General features: G+C 43.8%; 1 protein-coding gene across 5 annotated transcripts in view; it reads left to right on the top strand.

The window, feature by feature from the left end:
* The first annotated feature begins 4,225 nt into the window (after positions 1–4,225).
* LOC147466120 (uncharacterized protein At4g15545-like) overlaps positions 4,226–20,992 on the top strand; it is a 39,264-nt gene continuing 22,497 nt past the window's right edge. For 2 of the 5 annotated variants that reach the window (XM_086524105.1, XM_086524097.1), the window contains exons 1-9: positions 4,226–4,374; positions 4,507–4,773; positions 7,366–7,434; positions 7,523–7,582; positions 7,734–7,812; positions 7,979–8,251; positions 8,337–8,382; positions 8,460–8,538; positions 8,627–8,784. In XM_086524105.1, the coding sequence (XP_086380231.1) occupies positions 4,285–4,374; positions 4,507–4,773; positions 7,366–7,434; positions 7,523–7,582; positions 7,734–7,812; positions 7,979–8,251; positions 8,337–8,382; positions 8,460–8,538; positions 8,627–8,728 (1,065 nt within the window). In that variant the 5' untranslated portion in view covers positions 4,226–4,284 and the 3' untranslated portion in view covers positions 8,729–8,784. Of the gene's footprint in view, positions 4,375–4,493; positions 4,774–7,365; positions 7,435–7,522; positions 7,583–7,733; positions 7,813–7,978; positions 8,252–8,336; positions 8,383–8,459; positions 8,539–8,608; positions 8,785–8,904; positions 9,104–20,992 lie in introns of those variants that run through there. The other 3 variants (XM_086524111.1, XM_086524120.1, XM_086524129.1) reach the window with 3 other exon arrangements.

The following is a 20,992-nucleotide window of genomic DNA, read 5'->3' as shown; positions in this document are numbered from 1 at the left end:
TAGCACTCAATGGTTACTTTGCCATAGTGTTTTGGCATCCCATTGTGAGAGTGTTTGCTCACCGGATCACGTCATTTGACATATATGTGGTAATCTCTTCAAGTTGGAGATTGTTGATGCTAGTTTCATCGATTCTCACATAGTGCTCTTGGATTAGAGAGGGTGTTTTGGCATCATTTGAATGGTTTTGCTCACTTGTTTGTTACATTGATCACCATATTTATTGATACTTCTCTTAGACAGCTTATGCCAGCTTATGTTGTATTTCGATGGTACTTGGTGTATGAGTTAGCCAGGCTTTGGCCATTGTTAGTCGATCGATTTGTGCTTGGTCTTGTCACAGGTTATTGCCATGGATTTGGCATGTACATCATTGTCAAGGTTTATGCTTTTCCATACAAAGTTTGATGGTTCAAACTTTGAGCATTGGAAAGCAGGTATGCATGATGCATTGACTCAGTTGGGCCAAGTGTTGCCACTGTAGGGCATGGATGCTAGGCCAGAGTCTATGAATGACGATGAGTGGGAGGACTTGGATGAGCTTGCACGTTCGACGATCATGACACACCTTGGTGAGTCTGTCTATCACATTGGTTTGGATGCATGTACAGCTAGAGAGTTATGGCAAAGATTGTGCAATGGTTTTGGCACAAATGAGTCCAGAGAGATGCCTACGTCAAAGGACGATCTCGCAGACATAGAGATGTTGTGTGTTGGCATTGTGGTCATACAGGGCATGTACGTAGGCATTGTTTTCGGTGAATGAGACATCACAGGAGACAACACAAGAGGGATGCTATCACTTTGGATGATGTGGGAGCAGATGTAGCATATGTGGCTACACAAGACGGAGATGTCGCCTTTGCTTCCGTGTTTACTCTTGACTTTCTTATGTCAGTTTTTGACGACACACTACCTTCGCATTGGATACTAGATGTGAGAGCTAGATTTCATGTCACGCCGAGTCATGAGTGGTTTAGCACATATGCTAGTGGTATGCTTGGACATGTGTGTCTAGCTGATGGTTCACTGCATGAAATAGTTGGTGCAGGAGATGTCAGATTATCATTATTGAGTGGTGCATCGTACATGTTGCGAGATGTATGCCATGTGCCAGGTTTGACGCAGAGCTTGATCTTTGTGAATCAGTTACGAGACAGCGGATGCCAGGTAGTGCTAGATGAGCACAATTTCAGATTGCATCGTGGACAGCTAGTCATAACGAGAGGTGCTAGTGTTGGCACGATTCATGCGATGCAAGTACATCACATATGAGACGACACAGTCTTCATGAGTATGCAACCATGCAGAGAGACGAGGCATGTCTCCTTTGCAGATAGGTTGCATGATGCTCCAGTTTGTGAGCATGTTGAGCCAGTTCTGCAACAGGGTATGTCATTCGTGGATATGATGACGGATATGGATAGCTTGAGTGCTGAGGATTCAACCATGATTCAGTCATTCATGGATATGCTTAGGCCAAAGGCTGATGCATGTGAGTTAGAGCTAGGCATTGCTCTTATCACACAGGGTTCATGACAGACATATGCTCTTGGTGCACATGTGACATGCGATGGACACAAGGATGGATTCCAAGAATCGGAGTTCGGGTGTCAGAGTGATTTCCATGAGTGGAGTTCTGAGCCATATTTGACTGAGATGGTCAGATTGGCAGATATTGCTAGGATTGCATCAGCATTCGGGAGTCTCATGTACGAGATACTCATCTTGAGACCCGAGATTGCATTTGCAATAGGTGTATTTGCAGTGGAAGTAGTCAGTCGTGCAGTGACTGACTTTGGCCTTGAGCATAGGGGTACTTTGCAACGTATGGTTAGATACCTGCAAGATGTGTGCAGCTTTGGTGAGGAGTATGGTGTCGATCGCTCTATACTTCCTCTACAATTAGAGCTGGATGCACACAGATTGAGTGAGCCAGTGGGCGTTGGCTGAGGTCATACTTGTGATGGCCTTGCACAGGTTTTGTATGGTTTTCTTTTCTCTCTCATAGCCACATTGGCCTTTACGTGGGAGGTTGTTGGGGTAAAGCCCCATGTGGCCGGTTAGGCCAGGTGCCCGCCCACTATACTTATTCATTATGTACATAATAGAATAAGGGGGCCCACATGTAGAGAGTGAGTTTTAGCCCCTGCAAACACAAGGTCTCCTCTTCTCCTCTCTTCTCCATCACTGCACACACTCACACACACTCCCGCTCGCGCACTTCACTTACTGGCAACGAAACTACCGTGTGAATAGACCCATGTAAAGTGTACTTTGGAGGGCCTTCCAAGGAATAAGGAGCTACACAACTACTATGTTAGTACGGATCTTTGTACATGCTCTCTCTCTCTCTCACACACACACACACACATTGAGATGTTCTATGAGAACCTCACATACACTTGAGCGATTTAAGCCAGGTGTCAATTATGTTATGCTAACTAATCATTGTGAACCATCTTGCTACCAGAGAAAGCCATCAAATGGATGACAAATTGAAGTGGGAGCAAGCTATGAAGCCTAAGTATGACTTGATTGTGAACAATGAGACTTAAATTTGTCAACTTGAAATAAAGCTTTACCTTGCAAATGGGTTTACGAGCTAAAGAGTACATCTGGAAATATTATGCCCAAGTACAAGGCTAGACTACTTGTAAGGGATTTGCATAACAAAAAGGCATTTAATTTGATGATATATTTTTTCCTATGGTCAAGATGACTACCTTGCATATCGTGATCGGATTAGTAGCTACCAATGATTTGGAATTTCTCCAAATATATTTGAAGAAGGATTTCCTTCACGAAGGTCTCCATGATTACATATATATTTAACAACCATAGCGGTTTGCAGTTAAAGGTAGGGAGCACTTGGTATGTAAACTAGATAAGGCTCTTTACAGCTCGAGGCAAGGATCCAAGCAATGGTATCAAGTTTGATACATTCATGCAATCTCAATGTTATAAGAGAAGTCAAGAGGAACACTGTTTATACACGAGAAAATTTAGTGATGGGTCATTGCTTATTCTCGTTTTGTATGTCAGTGAGACATGCTTATTACTCGGAAACCTAGTCATGTGGTTACCATTTTGAAGCAGATGTTGAGTTGAAACTTTGCTATGAAGGATTTTAGAGAAGCTAGTCACTATCTTGAGATGCGTATCAAACAAGACAGAACTAAAAGAATATCACATTGTCTCAAGAAGTATACACTCACAAGATTTTGCATCGTTTCAACATGCAAGGGGGAAGGCATCGAGTATTCCATTGTTGGCTTATGTGAAACTTAGCAAACAATATTATCTTAAGTCAGATGTCGAGAAGGAAGAGATGTAAAAGGTGTCATGTTCCTCATTGGTTGGCAGTCTTATGTATGTGACGATGGCAATGAGGCCGGGTATTTCATTTGCAGTCGGAGTGTGAGTCGCTATATGGGAATCAGTGAAATATATCCTCAAATAATTGAAAGGTACAACAAGAAAGTGCTTAGACTTTGGGAACAATGATGCATCTATTGTTGGACACACGGATGCAGATTATGCAGGGAATATAGACAATGTAAGGTTTGTGTGGGCTTTTTCCTAAAGTCAGCAGAGCACTTTGTTTTGTTGCATCCACATGTAATCGATCACATAGGAATTGGAAGTTCTGCTATGCATGTAAGAAAGAAACCCTCAATTTTCATTCAAAAAAAAGAAACCCTTAATTTTCATTTAAAAAGCATTGGTTAAAAAAATCAAACACTGCCTAGGGCAATGCTTCGCTTTCTTCTTGCTTCATTTGGGATGGAGCGGAAGGGAAACTGGTATGAAAGTACAAACTCGCTACCTTATTGCAACTAAGGTTGGGTTCAAACGAGATGGCAGAAGACATCACATGCCCACATTGGCACTTTCCATTAGGTTGGACGAATTTCTGAAGCCACAATAGTTTGCCATTACCACTAGACTAACGCTGATTGGATGATAATATTTTCATCATTTAATATAAATTGTTGCAGCATTATTGCCTCCGCATCATACGAACAAGAAGAGGGAGGTAAGTGTCAGCTGTGCAGGCTTTCACTGAGCTCGTTTGAATTGGGTCTAAGAGATGAGAACATTACAAGCTCACAACATGTTGCCAATTGCCAATGAGGCCGTTGTGTAAACATACCCTGTGGGACCCTGCTCTTATGGGGAGGTGATGGAGGTTGATATCGTGTTTCAACCGCCAAAATTTAAAGAAAGTATTCTTTGTAGGCTAAAACGTGGGATCTCTAAAAAAGGGGGCGCTCATTTAAAATGGACGAATGGGGGCAACTAGTAGTCCCTCCCATACAGTCTTCGCATGTCTGGAAAGTTGCAACGCCATTTCCGCCATCGCCATTGAAGGTATTCCAAGCTGTCTCTGAGAGCTCATGTGTCTCTGGGTGCGCAGAGACAGAGAGAGAGAGAGAGAGAGAGAGAGAGAGAGAGAGAGAGAGAGAGAGAGAGAGAGAGAGACCCAGCAGCCAAGGTTTGTAGATGGGACGTGTGCTGGATTCGGATTTGCCAGAAGGGATGCTAGCAGTTTTGCCCAATGATCCATATGACCAGTTGGAGATTGCGCGCAAGATTACATCCATGGCTGTCACTTCAAGGGTCGGAGAGCTTGAAGCAGAAACCATGTCTCTGCATCGCAGACTTGCTGAAAAGGAGCTCCTTATTTCAGACCTTCAAGCACGTGTAGGTGAGCTTCAGCAAGCCCTGCAAGAGTGTGCTGCCCGCCTTTCACATTCCCTTGATGAGCAGGTTAGTTCCTTCTTTTTTTCTTTGGTCTTAAGCGTCTCAATTTTTTTGTCAAGGAACGTTTGAGGTGAATCTCTGCCTCTGTTTCTGGTATATTGGTTATCCCATTTCTCACTTGAATAACAGGTCTTGAGTTCAAGGCTCATTGGGTTTGGGGTCTCTTGGTTGTTCCTATGGCATTAAAAACTTCTCTTCCTCTTCTATCCACGAAGAAGCCTTTAATTCTTGTTTATTTGTGCATGTGCTTTGATTTAGCTATTTGCTATTTGCTCAATGTCCTTAAATCTGTTGGTTTCTTTATTGTCTTTAAACTATAATCTCTTTTTTATGACTTTCATCCTTTGTTAAAACTTGGCATATTCTGTTAGGAGCCTTGATAGTCTTGCTTTGAGCTTGTCACAGGGAGCTTGCCATTTAGGAGTTATCTTATCCTATTAATGCTCTGTCCGGCGTCCACGAGGTCTGTGACATGATTCTTAGGTCTCTGAGGAGGAAGTGTAGGTGGTAGCATGTTGGAAAAACAAATGATTAAACTTTTGAAACAACTTGTGTATCTTTGATAATTTGAAGTTGTGCCAAGCAGATAGCTTAGTCAATGTCTTCGGCTCATCGGCCTCCACGTCGAACTTGATAAAGTGGTCTAATACAAAGAGAAAGGCCTTCAACCTTTCCTCATCCGATTTCCTCAATTGCCCACCTAGTTGCGGCACTCAGTTAGCATAAGGTATAACAAATTTACTTTGTTGAGGCAAAACCCAAAAGTCCTCTTTCAATCTCTTCAGATATTGTGGAGGCAAGAATCACACCTCAAGAATCGACATCCAAATATCTGCCAACATGTATACACGGGTAACAAAATCATACCAGTTACAGTGGTGGCCAACCACTGAAGCATGAATTTGTGATTGGTGTTGCCTAAATCAGCGAATCTACACCAATGAGACGTGTTGCCTAAATCGGCGAATTTGCGCTAATGCTGCCTAAACCGACGTGTCTGCATTTGGTATTATTCAAAATTGTGAATTTGTAGTTTGTTGGTGTCTTGATTAAATTGGCAAATCTGCACTTGATATTATTCAAAATAGTGAATGGCACTTTGCACGTGTTGCCTAAATCGGCGGATCTTCACGTATTACTGGTGTTGCCTAAATCTTGAGATGTGTGGCCTAAATCTTGAGAGGTGTCCATGGGAGGCTCTTTGGTTGGTGCTTTATGAGCGCCAGACTTCTTTTCCTTCATCCGCTCATCCTTCCAGGTGATAGCATCACTCATGAGATGCATTGCGGCTAGGAAAACCTTATTATTTTAGGGCTTTTTCATAACAGAAAATACAAGTTGAATTGATATAGCCAAGAATAAATGACAACTGCATCCATCTTACTATCATACATATTAACTATATCTCTTTGGGAATTGGTTCATTGATGCTTGATGTAGCCTTGGTAGCCTCTCCAATGGTCCTGGCAAGCCTCTCATAAATTGGCTCGGGCAGTGTATCAGATCAATATGCTAGAGTGGAGATGAGGTGTGATTGGCAAGCCACTTGCGAGGTGGTGAATCCATAGCAAACAAATGACTGAACTTGAAAAATTGTTAACACTTGAACTCTTAGAGAGACTCGGAGTGGCGGAGTTGCAATGGCCCCCTTTTTATATTGGTGCATTAATCTGTCAGAGAGGTCTCTTCAAGGCCACTCGGAGCCGCCTTGAGCTTGGCTTGGTAGCAGATTGGTCATTCTGCATTGGGAAACCCCCCCCCCCCTTTCGTGATGGAGATGATCTGCCAGATAGCCTTAGCACATGGTGGATGTGGCCACCGGCTCGGCAGCTCTTCGAAGCAGGAGGACTGGCTGGGCTGAAGGTTCGATATTGAGCACAAGGGGAGACCCCGCCGCTGTGCAGGCCCAAGTAACTGGAGGATCTCTCTCACACGTGGCAAGGGATGTTTTGATTGGTGCGGCCAAGGAAGGTGTGGCCGACCAAAGAGGGGGGGCCTTGACTCTTTTTGGCCATCCAGCCAGCAAGCGTAGCAAAAAGTGCATGCCATGTAGGATCAGAGAGCAGCTGGTCGGACTGAGAGCACCCATGTGCTCATTACCAGAGAGGTCTCACCACGGCCGCCCTGAGCTTGGCTTGGATAGCAGATCGGTCGTAATGCATCAGGAGCTGCCCTGTGATGGTGCCATCTCTCTCTCTCTCTCTCTCTCTCTCACGCTTTTGCACACACTCTGATACTCACACCCACTACTTTCCTGGCTTAAATGCTCCCCCAACCTCTTGGATTAATAGAGCTTTCTCTTGGGTTGGCAAAAAGAAGCCACGATTTCCCAAGTTCATAGTGCTGCAGAAGTACACAATGGAAGGTGTCCGGAGACACTCACTCTCACACATTGACTTCACCCTCATATTCACACTTTCTCCAAGTAACAAGAGCACCAGGAACCACAAAAAGGAGCTCAATGTACTCTCCACTGTGAAGAGTACACTAGGCGAGCTGACAGGTGCTATTGCAGTCTAAGGTTAATGTTCTGGTTATTCTAGAGTCTATTGCAAAATGCTATGTGTGATGCTTTAACTCATTGGTGTTTTTTTGCAGACAAAGCTCACAACAGAGAGGAACACACTTGCCGCCTCAGTTAAGAAGCTCAATCGGGATGTCACAAAGGTATAGTGAAATTTTTTTCATCAGTTGCAGTCAGCATTTTTATGCCATGAAATGTGCCATTCTCGCCCAAATTTGGTGTTGTATCCAGCTAGAGATCTTCAAAAGGACACTCATGAAATCCTTGCAAGAGGAAGATGAAAATCAACAGGTAAGTTATCTTGTACTTTTCAAACCATTTTGTATGTACATGTTTAAACTAGGTTGGTGGTAGACTTTGTGCTGAGCACAAGTTTTTACGAGGTCCCGAGTTATTTCTGTTCAGGCCCAAAAGAGGCCTAACTTTGTGATTGTCGTGTCAGCAAGGAAATGAGGATAAGCAATTTGTGACAGCACTCTCCACAATAAGCTCAAGTTTTTCATCGGTCAATGCTGAAAAAGGTACATTAGTTGACAATCTTGGAAATGATGATAAGCAATTTGTGAGCAAGCTTTCCACAACGAGCTCATGGTTTTGATTGCTTGTTTCTGAAAGAGTTAGATTAGTTGTCATAGGGTTGTCACATACAGGTGAATAGTTGTTTAAATTTGTGCTGGGTCTATGTAGATCAGCAAAGCAATGGTCAGCGGCAGAAGTTTTTTCTGACTCCGACTAATGTCACTCCTGAAATGACTCCAAGTGGATCACCAAAGCGACCACCTTTGCCAACTCCACCAAAGGGCAGATCAGCAGCAGTCTCTCCAAGCATGCAGTCAATAGCAGGCTCCCCACCAAAGTGGCACTCTGTTTCCAATGGAAGGCTTTCTTTGCCTGCGTCACTACCAACAAGCAAGCATTCAACTGCACCAAATTCACCCCCATATGGAGGATCACAGTCAGGTTTTCTGGAAACGTTTTTCCCGGAAATTCTTTTTGTTGTTAATCGCTTACCACTGTACTCAAAGTTGTTAATGGGGTTTTCCAGCACGAACAACCCGAGTAGATGGAAAAGAATTTTTTCGCCAAGCTAGGTGGAAAATTGTTTTGCATGTTGGTTTTTTGAAACAGAATTTGTTTTATGACATTGCTCAATTGGATGATTGTGTAGGAATCGATTATCCTATGAGCAGTTCAGTGCATTTCTTGCAAACATCAAGCAGTTAAATGCACACTTGCAGACAAAAGAGGTATCGAGTTATTAATCCATTACAATTCGACATGCATTAACTGTCTCTGACATGCTTTTTTCTCAACAAGCTGACTATGATGGTTTAGGAGACTTTAAGGAGGGCCAATGAAATTTTTGGGCCAGGAAATGAGGACTTGTATAGCTCCTTCGATGGCCTGTTAAGACGGCATCTTCCCAATCAAGGATAGTGAGACTGGTCAAAGATAATAACAACCACTTTGAACATCGTTCTTCACCTTATAAAGTAAGTGAACCATGCTTACGTTATAAGGAGGCTCCATTCTTTATTAAATTCTTGTAGTGAATTCTTTCTTTGTTTGCTATTACTTGACTTACTACCTTTACCAATGTTTTGGTAAAAAAGCCTAGGCTGCATGAAAGGCGTCCACTTGGGAAATGACATCCCTAAGGAAACATAAGGAAGCACCAGTCAACTTGCTGGGAGACGTCGTGGGTAGGCTCAGACTTGGAAAGAGTCCGGATATATTATATGAGACGTGTACATTGAGCTTTTCTTCGTCAATACCACAAAAAACATGCAACAAAGTAGACAATAATCTAAGGTGACTGTAAGGGTGGAAATGTATTAGTTGAAGAATGTGCATGTTACAACTATGTCACATGGCAATAAAGAGTTCATAATGTTTTAATTTTCATCCGTAATTTATTGTGTAATTATTACCATTTGACATTGTTATCATGTTAGACAAAAAGGCCTTATTAGAAAACAGGGCCCATTTTTGAAAATAGCCTTGCATTTCAACAAGAGCCTCAATGCTTTTAAAGGACTGGAGAAAATTAGGCATCCTAAATGTTTCCAAATGGAAGAAATGTGTGCTAGAGTGTGCAATGGAAGAGAAACACAAACACGAACGCGAGAACATGAGAGAGTGATAGTGAAGCTAGTAACTCTAACTGATATAGTGTGCCAAGTCTGGGTCGGGCAAAATCTCTAGAAAATTCCCAACATGGAAAATCCACAAAACTGGGAATAAAATAGGCAAAATGCCTAGTGCAAACCCTATATGTGCTAGGAGGGTGAAAGGGTGGCCAACCCACAACCAAGGGCTCGTGCACGTGAGAAAGCTGTAAGGAGGAGTGACATCATGTGGAATGTGAACGTAAAGCTCTAACACCCCTTTTCAACAACGGGTGCTGAGAAGTTGTGAAGGACTATGCCGAAGTTTTGAGAAAGTTTAAAGAACCAACACGACTGCCAAGCCAAGAGACGATGAACTGCCCAACGCCAAGTCAAGACGACTATAGTGGATGTTGCACTGAAAAAGTCAACATAGAAGCTGAAAATAATGGCCAAGAAACTGAACAAGTTGCGGAAGAGATGACATGGAAGTGCTAGAGATGAGCGTATCATAACCAATTGGCACATGGTGAAGCAGACAAAGAGGGGTCACCCCTTGAAGCCTAATGTCAAGGTGACATTAGGTGATGTAAAATATGAGCAAAATTTCTTTGTACAGGAGATGTCAACTTACGCACTCATCTTAGGTCAACCATTCATCATAGGAGTGTGGATGGAGACAAAGGTGATGGATGATGGATTAGGCTATGCAAGGATAAAGAGTAAGGATGGTAAGAAAGCTATAGAATTCCTCACTGTGGGTGAACCATGAGAGGAATCGTTATAGTATTCATGAGAATCCTCTTCTACAGGAAACCAAGGAGTTTAAAGATCATAAGGAAAGGAGGGGTTTTGGCCAAGTACCATTGTAAAGCGGACTTGTACTTTGCATCGAATTAAGAATGCCATGGGCACGCCAACAAAGTGTCACGACGGTAATAGCGTCATCATTATCGTCTCGAATACCAATCTCTTGTTTAAATGAGCATGCAGAGAAGCCATTCCTAGTCTACCTACCTTCTCTGTTTCCTCTACAACTTCTCATACAATATATTCAAGTAAGTCTTCTCTCAATCATTGTTGCTTTTGTTAATTGGTGGTTTTTTGTTGCGTCTCTCCTGTTGTGATAACCAGGATGAATTAGAGAGGAGCCGGCGGTTGTGCATTCAAATCTCTCTCTCTCTCTCTCTCTCTCTCTCTCTCTCTCTCTCTCTCTCTCTCTCTCTCTGCGCAACGATGAGGTTGAGTGGTGTGGCTATTGTCGTATGAGGCAGTAACCTGGCCTCAATATTGTCATCAATGACCTCAATATTGTCATCAATGACTTTAATGTGTTTGTTGCGATGGTGAGCTTGAGATGTGGATGAGAAGAAGAGGATTGCTAGTGGCGGATGGGTGATGGGAGAAGTTGCGCCGATGCTGCTTATGAAGGCATTGACCATATTGATGTTTGGAAAGCCAACAATGATATGGATAATGGAGCCCCAACATTGATCGAGATTGAAGGCGTTCCTAGCTACTTTTGAATGCAAGGATTTCAAGTTCCGTGCTTCTATTGTTGCACCTATTGGGATACTCCTACTACTGATGGCATCAAGAAGCACCGCCTGCTATATGAATTTTGCCACTCGCTAGGGCTCCGTCTCGCAAGCGGGGGTGCAGGCACAAATTATTGTTTGTTTCCCACAAGCTTAAAAACAGAGTTATGTATGTCTCTCAAAGCAAGCAATACTCCCTTGCAACCATGAGTAAGACCTACTCATGCAGCCCATGCCCTCACGTCGTTGTCATGTGACACATCCAACCCTATGTGTCCGTGGACAAGCTATAGCATGACCAGGGTTCAGTTCGGTCAAGTTAGTCTAGAATAGGAAGTACTTTTGTGAGTCTGTTCGTAGACCGTGCATGTCCAGACACTTAGATTAAATGCATATCCTCCGGTTGCACACAACATGATCATCAACATTACCATCAGAATCCATCAAGGGAATTTTCCAGTGCATTAAACGTATTTTCCCTATTTTTGACATTTTTCACTTAGTTATTAAGTGACTTTTGTTGGGAACTAGGTAGGGCAATTTTGCTAAGATAATATATAAGCAAACCAGAGCTAGCACTTTTTGGCAGAAGAGGCAGCAGGAGCATTGCTCAACATGCACCTTCTCAAGCAAGAACCTTCCACGAAGACTTGGCGTTTTCTACTAACAGCCCTCAGCCTGGCGTTTTTGGAACCTCCCACTTCAGCCAGCAAACCCAAGCAAGTACCCTGCTCCAGATCCTTCAACTAACGCTAGCAAAACAGCAAGATTCAGCCAGCGTTTGGTTTTCAGATCGCTGCAGATTCAGCCCCAAGGTTAGGTAGGGATAACCCTTATTGCAGATCCCTAGTGCAACGGTGTCGTAGCGGAGAAAACCTCAGCACTCCTAGCGTTTTTGCAGCCTGCTGTCCAACGTTTTCAAGCCATAAGAAATAGCGTTTTCAGCCATAGGAAGCAACGTTTTTTCAGTCATCAAGTTACCAACTCAGCCCCCAACTTGGTGTGAGCTCTAATACCAATGTAAGGTGCAGTGGAAGTGTGTTGAACTTTGCTCAAGATGAGTGCTCCGAACTGTGCTCAAGGTTCCTTTTTATCTTAGGGAAGGGACGTTCTTTGATGAGAGAGTGCAAGTGATCTCAAACAAAGTGAATAGACACTGTGCGTGAAGGTGCTGAGACTGAGAGATAGAGAGAGAAAAGAATACGACATTGGGGATGTTGTCAAACCCTCCCCAAGGGCTCCACTCTCGATGGCGAGAGTGGTCTATGCTATTGATTGCACAATCTCTACAATGCTTTGGACTTGCCGACGATGTCGATGATGATGAGGACGACGATGAGACGGGCTGAATCTGAGAATGCTAAGGGGCTGAAATCTGCAATGAATCTAAGTACTGCTATGCCGAGGACGACTGTGCTGATCTGCTATTGTTCCTGCTACTGGAATGGCTGAAGTCATGCTGTCTAAAAACATGAACCACAGAATTTTGGGAGCTTCTATGTCAGGTGTTGCGGAAGAGAATAAGGATTTTGCTCGGATCTAGTACTCCGCACACAAACACAAGGGACACTTTACTTCACTTGAAAGAACTGAATTGAACTGAAAGAAAGAGAGAGACGAGAGAGACGAGAGAGAAAAGAGACGACACAGGGATGTCGGGTCCCAACCCTCAAGGGTCCCCTTGCGTTGTTGCCACAGCAAGTACTTTCTTTGTTTTTGCACAATGCTGCTACAATGACTAAATGCTGAGATGCTGATGCTACTGATGCTGGGTATTGAGGTACTGAGGTATTGAAGGGGACTTTGTCGAAGACGATGATGTCGACGACGCATAGTGCATGTTCTATGTCGAAGACGGGGAGGTCGACGACGAGGTCTATGTCGAAGACGATGAAGTCGACGACGAGGTACTAAGGGTCTTTGTCGACGACGGTACTGTGTCGAAGACAGTGAAGTCGACGACGGTTCTGTGTCAAAGACGGGGTCTATGTCGAAGACAATGATGGCGACGACGAATACTGTAGGTCTATGTCGACGACGACGACGACGACGATGTCGTCGTCGTCGTCAAGTCCGAGACTGCGATGACTAGGATGAAGGTGTCGTCGTCAAGATAGGGATCTGCGATGACGATGACGATGGCGATGGTGTGGTCGTCAAGATAGGGACTTCGATAATGATGACGACGATGATGGTGTCGACGACGACGGCATCAAGGCTGAAAACTGAAAATGCTGGGTTGTCTTTTGAAATCTGAAAACGTTGGCTGATCTGCCGAATTCTGAAAACACTAGGCTGATTTGGTACTAGATTGGGAATCAGGCGAGGATCTGCAACTTGGTGGGAGTGGGTTCTTGTGAGGCTAAGGCTGAAAACTGAAAACGCTGCGCTATTTGTTGGAAACAGAAAACGCCAGGCTGATCCGGGTCTTCTTCTTCTTGAGAAAATGCTAGGGCTCCTGCTGAGGTGCTGCCTACTTGCCGGGTGGGGGTGCTTGCCTCCTTGTGTCCCTGCTTCTTCTGCTTCTATTAAGTGCCCAATGGGTTTCTTTTATAGATCTTTAGCAATTTGCCCTATCTACTTTTCCAACAAAGTTACAAACAGAATTCCAAAAGTCACTTTTAATAAAATGACTTATAAGAGGTGGTTCACGCAATAAAATGTTTGCATAATGAAATGATTGTTCTTGTGCAAGAGAGGGTATGCAAGTGTGACTGGCCTGGACATGCACGTCCTGCTAGAGGCTCACAAAGGTACCAGGCTCAGTCCTAAGCTAAGATTGACGCTAGACTATGGCAGAAGCATGTCACGTGGCGCAAGTGAAGTGCGCACGTGACATTCCTCCCTGTTAAAAGTGAGGCACAGTTGCCGAACTTCTATTTGTACTTTTGATGCTGACTGATGAATGCTTCTAATGTTGTGGATGCACAAATCAATGCAAGATCCTCCGAAACCAGGGACTTATGGTACTGCGGGTGTCGTGGGTGCTATGGGTATTGTTGGCGATGCAAACACCGTGTAAGGGTCACTGTCCAGCCTTACTACGATTACCGAATATCAGCCTGGGCTCTATATCAGATAGTGCTGACTCTGCCTGTTGTAGCAAGAGCTGTTCTCCGAACACTGACTGTGGTGAAAACATTACCGGTGCTGATGGACTGAGGTTTGGTTCCGGAGTCCTTTCCAAAGGTTCAATGACGAGGGAAATGGATGCATGCTATATGCGAATGCGAATGCAGAAGGGGTTAGGGATCTTGTCTCCAACTCCTTCCATCCGCATACAAGGCTAGGAGATCTTGGTACTCAAGATCTGGGTTTTCGTGTATCGGATGTCGATCTTCCTTCAAAGGCATGGCAATGAAGATGGAATCTGGTAAGTCCATGGTCGAGACTCAAAGATTCTTCAGGAAAAAAATACTGAGAGGTTCCTTGGGTTGATTTGCACAGAGCTTTGGCAGTTTTCATAAGGATCAGAACACTGCAGATCCTTATCTCCGACTATTGGTATCAGAGCTTTGGCAGTGTTCATAAGGATGATGGTTTAGTTGATACTTTTTCTAGGGAAGCTAACCTCATTGCAGATTCGATCAATCACGAAGAACCGATCTTGGCTTTTGAGTCGAGGTCCACAGAACCCCCACAGGAAGATTCGATCGATCACGAAGAACCGATCTTGGCTCTCGAGTCGAGGTCCAAAGAACTCCCACATGAAGTATTATGTGTTCGAATGATTAGTCAGCACGCATTGTTTGAGTGTTTCATTCGTGATCGTTTCCTGTATTTTAGTCAGCGTCATTATGTGATTCCTTTCCAAAGGCATGCCATATTGTACGTTGAGCACGATTCACTCATGAATGAGCACGGACGTATGCGGATTTCTCATGAAAAGCTGAAAAGTATGCATTCAAGGAAGTCACATTCCATGTCTCTTCCTTGGCATGACATAGTTTCAGAAAGAGCACAAGAACGTTTGAGCATTAAGCATAGGCATGTCCATTTTGACTTGCCACAATTGATTGATTTAAATCGAAAAGACGAGTTTGGATTCCATGTTTTGCATGTGTTTGATGAACGGTTTGGCACTCCGTCTCTTGTTTCATCTACATTGCATGCACAGTCTTTTAGGAAGATTATATTTTTTCCATTTACTTTACATGGAATTGGAATTGTTATGTTCATGTTTTTGTGTTGGAAGTGGTTTCATGAATTTTTTTAGCCATAGAGATTCTTGAACAAGGAAGAAGTATGACTCTAGACGAAGTTGAAGCATTGAAGGAGCCACAACAGACTTTGTGTCGCTTTCGGCGCGGCCCGAAGAAGCGAGCGTTGCATACCTTTATGAAGTTCAAGTATCGCACGACCCACACATCAGAGTGGGCCGACGAAGAGTCCTTTCCAGGATTCCGGATGCAATTGGCGATCTCCCTCGACGCCATACAGTTTGGTACTTGTACCTCACTTTGAAAAGGAGGGGATGTCACGTGACACATCCAACCCTATGTGTCCGTGGACAAGCTACAGCATGATCAGGGTTTAGTTCGGTCAAGTTAGTCTAAAATAGGAAGTGATCTGGCACTTTTGTGAGTCTGTTCGCAGACCGTGCATGTCCAGGCACTTAGATTAGATGCATATCCTCCGGTTGCACACAACATGATCATCAACATTACCATCAGAATCCATCAGGGGAATTTTCTAGTGCATTAAACCTATTTTCTTATTTTTGACATTTTCACTTATTATTTTTAAGTGACTTTTGTTGGGAACTAGGTAGGGCAATTTTGCTAATGAAATATATAAGGAAACCAGAGCTAGCACTTTCTGGCAGAAGAGGCAACAAGAGCATTGCTCAACAGGCACCTTCTCAAGCAAGACTACCCAAAGAACCTGGCGTTTTTACCACCAGAACCCCTAGCGTTTTCAGCCTTGGAGACTTGGCCTTTTGCAGCCTTGCCCTTTGGCGTTTTCAGCAGTGGTTGCAGCAGCAATTCAGCAGGGAATTTCAGCAAGCACAGGACCAGCAAACTCAACGTTTTTCAGCAGCAGCATATCAGCGTTTTTGCTACAGCCCTAATCAGCGTTTTCAAGACCTGCGAAACTCAGTTAGCCCAGCGTTTTCAAGACCTGCAAAACCTGCGTTTTTCCAGCCATCAACTCGAGCGTTTTGGCTTGGAAATGACAGTGTTTTTAGCAAGAAGGGACATCAGAAATTCAGCGAGTGAAAATGGAAGCAGATTCAGCGTTTTCTCTCGGTAGCATGCACAACAGGAGATAGCGTCATCGTCATCTTCACCGTCGTCCTCGCAGCATACAATTTTCAGCCATAACATCACTTAGACTTGCATCAACACTTGTACCAGATTGTGCAATCAATAGCATAGACCACTCTCGATGGCAGAGTGGGGCCCTTGGAGGAGGGTTTACAACTTTCCGGTGTCGTATTCTCTTCTCTCTCTATCTCTCAGTCTCAGCACCTTCATTCACAGTGTCTTATTCACTTTGTTTGTATCCATTGCACTCTCTCGCTAAAGGAACGGAAGGGTCTCCCTTCCATAAGTAAAAGGAACCTTGAGCACAGTTCGGAGCACTCATCTTGAGCACAGTTCAACATTCACTTTTGCTGCACCTTACAGTCGTTGCACACCATCACTCTGGGTACATCGATAGAAAGAGAGTCCAGGGCGCCCTAATCAAGAGAGATCAAGGGGAACATTGAAACTATTTCCTGGCTCTTATGGGCATGGAGGAGGTGGATATATAATTACCTCTACATTTAATTTACAGTGCTATTTAAAAAACCTATGTTTTGTGTATTCCCATTGTAAGAGGCTTGAATACTCCAAGCGAGAAATCAATAGCGACACACTAACAAAAACTTCAAAATCACTGAAGTTGATATATATATATATATATATATATATATATATATATATATATATATATATATATATATAGATAGGTAGATAGATAGATAGATAGATAGTTTGGCGCCCCTTTTGGTGTTTCTTTATCATTAATCATTGCAAAGTACAACTCCCAAGGGACCTCTGCTCTCAAACTCTGGTGTCTACGTCTAGATGCTCTGTAGAGCGAGGTCCCAAGGGTTTTATTTATTCTTAAAAAAGGGATGCCCCAAAAGTAGAGCCCCAAAAGCAATTAGTTCAAAAGCAATCAATCCTAAAAGCATCTGGTCCAAAAACTGCCCTAAAATGCATTCAACGTACAACCTGCCACGTGACACTGTCAATGCAAAACGCAAAAATCCGTACTGTTGCCACGTCAGCATGCCAACGCAATTTCCGATCGTTCGTACAATTTTGCCACGTCATAAGTTGGTCCGTCTGGGCAGTATTGCCACATCATCATTTTATGACATACCCCCCTCTTGAAAGAATCGTAATCGCCCTTGATCAATTCTTTCAAGAGGGGGGTATGTCACAGATTGACGACGTGGCAGTCCCGGAATTCACGTTGGAATGTTGCCATGGCAGAACCGTACAGAAATGCGTATTTCACGTTGACTGGTTGACGTTGTCACAAACCGATGATGTGGCATGTCCATAGGTTATCCCTGTCGACAGGCCCTAGGGACACTAGGATTTAAAAGTCTGGCTGGCAGGCTGGTTGTACGGATTTTCGCATATCGCATTGAATTGCTGATGTGGTTGGCCGTACGGATTTCCGCAGAATGTGCTACTGTGCTGATGTAGCAGGCTGTACGGAATTCCGCCTTTTGCGTTGGCTGCTTTTGGAAGCCAATTGCTTTTGAGTTTGGAAGCTTTTCATGTACTGCTTTTCCCATGGCCAAGGGCCTTGAAATAAGTCCCTTGGGCTCTCTAGCTCACTGGTGCTGATGAGCCTGTGAGTAGAGGAGACCCAAGGGCAACTGTAATTTGCTCAAGCATTAGTACAAAAAGAAATACCGAAAGGGGCGCAAGTCTTTGCTCTCTGGGCACTAACTACGCCGGGCCATGTCGACTCTCAGGCGGAGATTGGTTGACGATGCAACAAAGATGATGGTAAATTTTGCGAAGGACCCGAAATTTGCAAAATTTTTGACGCATACCTCCTTTGACGAGGTGCACTCACAGTGGCGGCAAACCATGGAGCCACCCCTCAAACCGACACTCAAACAACCTCCTACTCCGAGGATGTTTACAGAGCAAGAATTGGAAGAGGTGGTTGATACATGAATTACCCAGCTTTTGACGCAACCAACAGAGCCAAAAAGCACGACAAAAAGCAGAAGAAAAAAAGCGACTTCCCAGGTTATTTGGGTCGTCAATCTACTTTTGCCTCGGCAAGAAAGCAAAAAAAGCATGTCAGATTTGAAGGAGTATCCAATTCTTCTTTTTCTTCTTCTTCTTCTTCTTTTGATAGTTCTTCTAGCTCTTTTGACTCAAGCGAAGAAGACAAAAAAGGAAAAAAGCGAAGCAAAAAGCAAAGCTTCGAAAAGAGCAAGAAAAAGGCAAAGAAGCCTAGGTTTCGCCCAGTTTCTGATAGTTCTATAGAGGACTCGTCTTTCGATGATTCTGACTCTGATGATCACAGATTTTATGCAAAGAAGAAGAATTTCTATAAAGCCAACCAATATGACTTTCTGGAGGATTAAAGCAAGAAAGTTCGAGAATTTAAAGAAGGTGGACAGTCAATTAAATTTGACACCTTTTCTAGATTCCGAGATGCTTCGAGGGCTTTGGTCATACAGTAGTTTGACATAGCTTTCTTTGGAGGGCATTACTCAGAGCACTCCAAGATTGAGAGGGCTACCTCTTACTTTAAGGGAAATACTCGAACATGCTGGTCCACTCTTCTATTGAACAAGAAAGCGCTAGTTAAATGGCTAAAATTTTAAAGGCTTTTTATTTCTTCTTGGTTGACTCGGGAGTACAAACGCGACATACGAACTGCTTGGAACCATCTTCGGATGACCAGGAAAGATACCTTGGACGCATATTGCGAGAGATTTTGGAGCTCTTTTCTACCTGCTTCTTCATTTAAGAAGATCTCGTTTAAAGAACATATTGAGCGGTTTACCTTGGGACTTCCTATAGAGATCCGATATCACTGCTTAGAGCAAAAGTCAGATTCTAGAAATTCAAGAAGTGATGAGTCATGTGAAACGGGGCTTTGCAATACACTCAGGCAGTTTGACTTACCCCACAGATGAGATCATGACGCAAAAAACAGAACAAACTTCTAAAAATGGAAGTAGAAGAAGAAGAGCCCCCAAGATCAGAAAGATAAGGATGCACGATCCCGGCTCACTCCGCAGGAGAGAGCTAACTACATGAAAGAGGGGAAGGGTTTGGGATACGGGGAAGAAAGACACATTTCCACGAGGTGCCCTAAAATGGCACCGAAAGAACAAGATGAAGAAAGGCCAGAGAGTTCGAAAGCAGCTGAGGAACATGGCAGAAAAGGCAGATGAGCAGAATTGGTACCACATTGCGTGGGGCCCGAACCGAATCAGATGAATGAAAGTACAAAACTTTGTTGCATTTAGGGCAAAGTGAAAGATTAGGAAGCCCTCATTTTTCTTTGATGGAGGAGCCAAGACCCACTTCTTTTCACTTGAATGGGCGGCTCGAATTGGGATTACGCTGGGATTACGCCCGACAGACGGAGATAGTACTAGGGGCACCCGGACGGGATGTCGCCATTACACCGATCATTGGCAAACTTCGTTTGCAATGTCAGGGGTGTTTAGGGCACGAGGACTTCTATGTAAATCCCTTGGGAGGTTGTGACGTCCTCTTCGAAATCCCTTGGTACCACAAGAACAACGTTGTGGTTGACTATTGAGCAGAGAACGCGACTTTGACAAATGAAGGGCACAGTCATTGTATTTGATGAAATTCAGTTTCTTTACTTCATTTTCTGGAGAGAATTGAATGATGATTGAAGGTCGAATATGTTTTGACCTCGAAAAAAAAAGAATGCCAAGATTTTCTCCACACTTATGCAAATTGCTTTTCAGAGGGCCTACCAGGCTAGTTGCTATCAGCTCGTCCTGAGGATCATACCATTTATTTGATGCCTGGAAGCACACCACCGAATCGGCCACCATACCGTGTGAGCCGAGCCTTGAGATACACTTTTTGGGACATATTGTCTCAGCAGCAACATGAGTACAGATAGACCCGGCCAAGATAGAGACTATCCGTGATTGGCCCGATTTGAAGAATGTCCATGAAGTTAGAAGCTTCTTGGGCTTATGTTCTTACTACCGATGGTTCATTAGAAAGTTTGCAGAGGTTGCTTCCCCTTTGCATATCTTGACACAGAAAGGAGTCCCTTTCTCATGGGGACCCACAGAGGTGACTGCCTTTCGGACATTGAAAGAGAAATTGACTACAGGATCAGTTTTGACTTTGTCGGATTTGCAAGTCATTTGAAGTATATTGTGATGCTTGTGGTCGTAGTCTGGGTGTGGTCTCAATGCAAGAAGGCCATGTCGTTGCCTACGAGAGCCGATTGTTCTCACGGCCGGAATTGAAAGCACAGATATATGAGAAAGAGCTTTTGGTGGTTATCCATGCTCTTACTCAGTGGTGACATTACCTACTCGGAGCGGATTATACGGTCTTCACAGATCATCAGAGTTTACGCTACTTCTTGTCCACAGAAGCAGCTATCGGAAAAGCAGATGCAGTGGGCGAACATCTTGTCACAATTTCACTTCCAGATTGTCCATGTTCAGGGACAAAAGAACTTGGTGGCAGATGCTTTGTCTCGAAAGCCGTTGGTTCTGGCTATTTTCGCGAGTCATCGTAGGAGCTTCGAGTATATGGTCGATCAGTATGCCATAGATACAGATTTTGTAGATATTTTCACTCGGATACGGAATGGGGAGGTAGTAGCGGGGTATTCCATTCGGGATGGCTTTTGATGAAGAAAACCATGTTGTGCGTTACATAGCCGTTAAGGGAAAAGGTTCTAACCGAATGCCACTGTCCACCTTTTACGGGTCACCGCGGCATTGCTACCACCTTGAAAGATGTGGAGAGATACTTCTTTTGGTCGAGACTCAAGAAGAACGTAATCGATTTTGTATG

This window comes from Adiantum capillus-veneris, chromosome 1 (assembly GCF_014529385.1).
Source record: "Adiantum capillus-veneris isolate H3 chromosome 1, ASM1452938v2, whole genome shotgun sequence".
NCBI classification, from domain to species: domain Eukaryota; kingdom Viridiplantae; phylum Streptophyta; class Polypodiopsida; order Polypodiales; family Pteridaceae; genus Adiantum; species Adiantum capillus-veneris.
The sequence above is the reverse complement of the archived record's forward strand: the minus strand, read 5'-3'. Positions and strand labels throughout refer to the sequence as shown.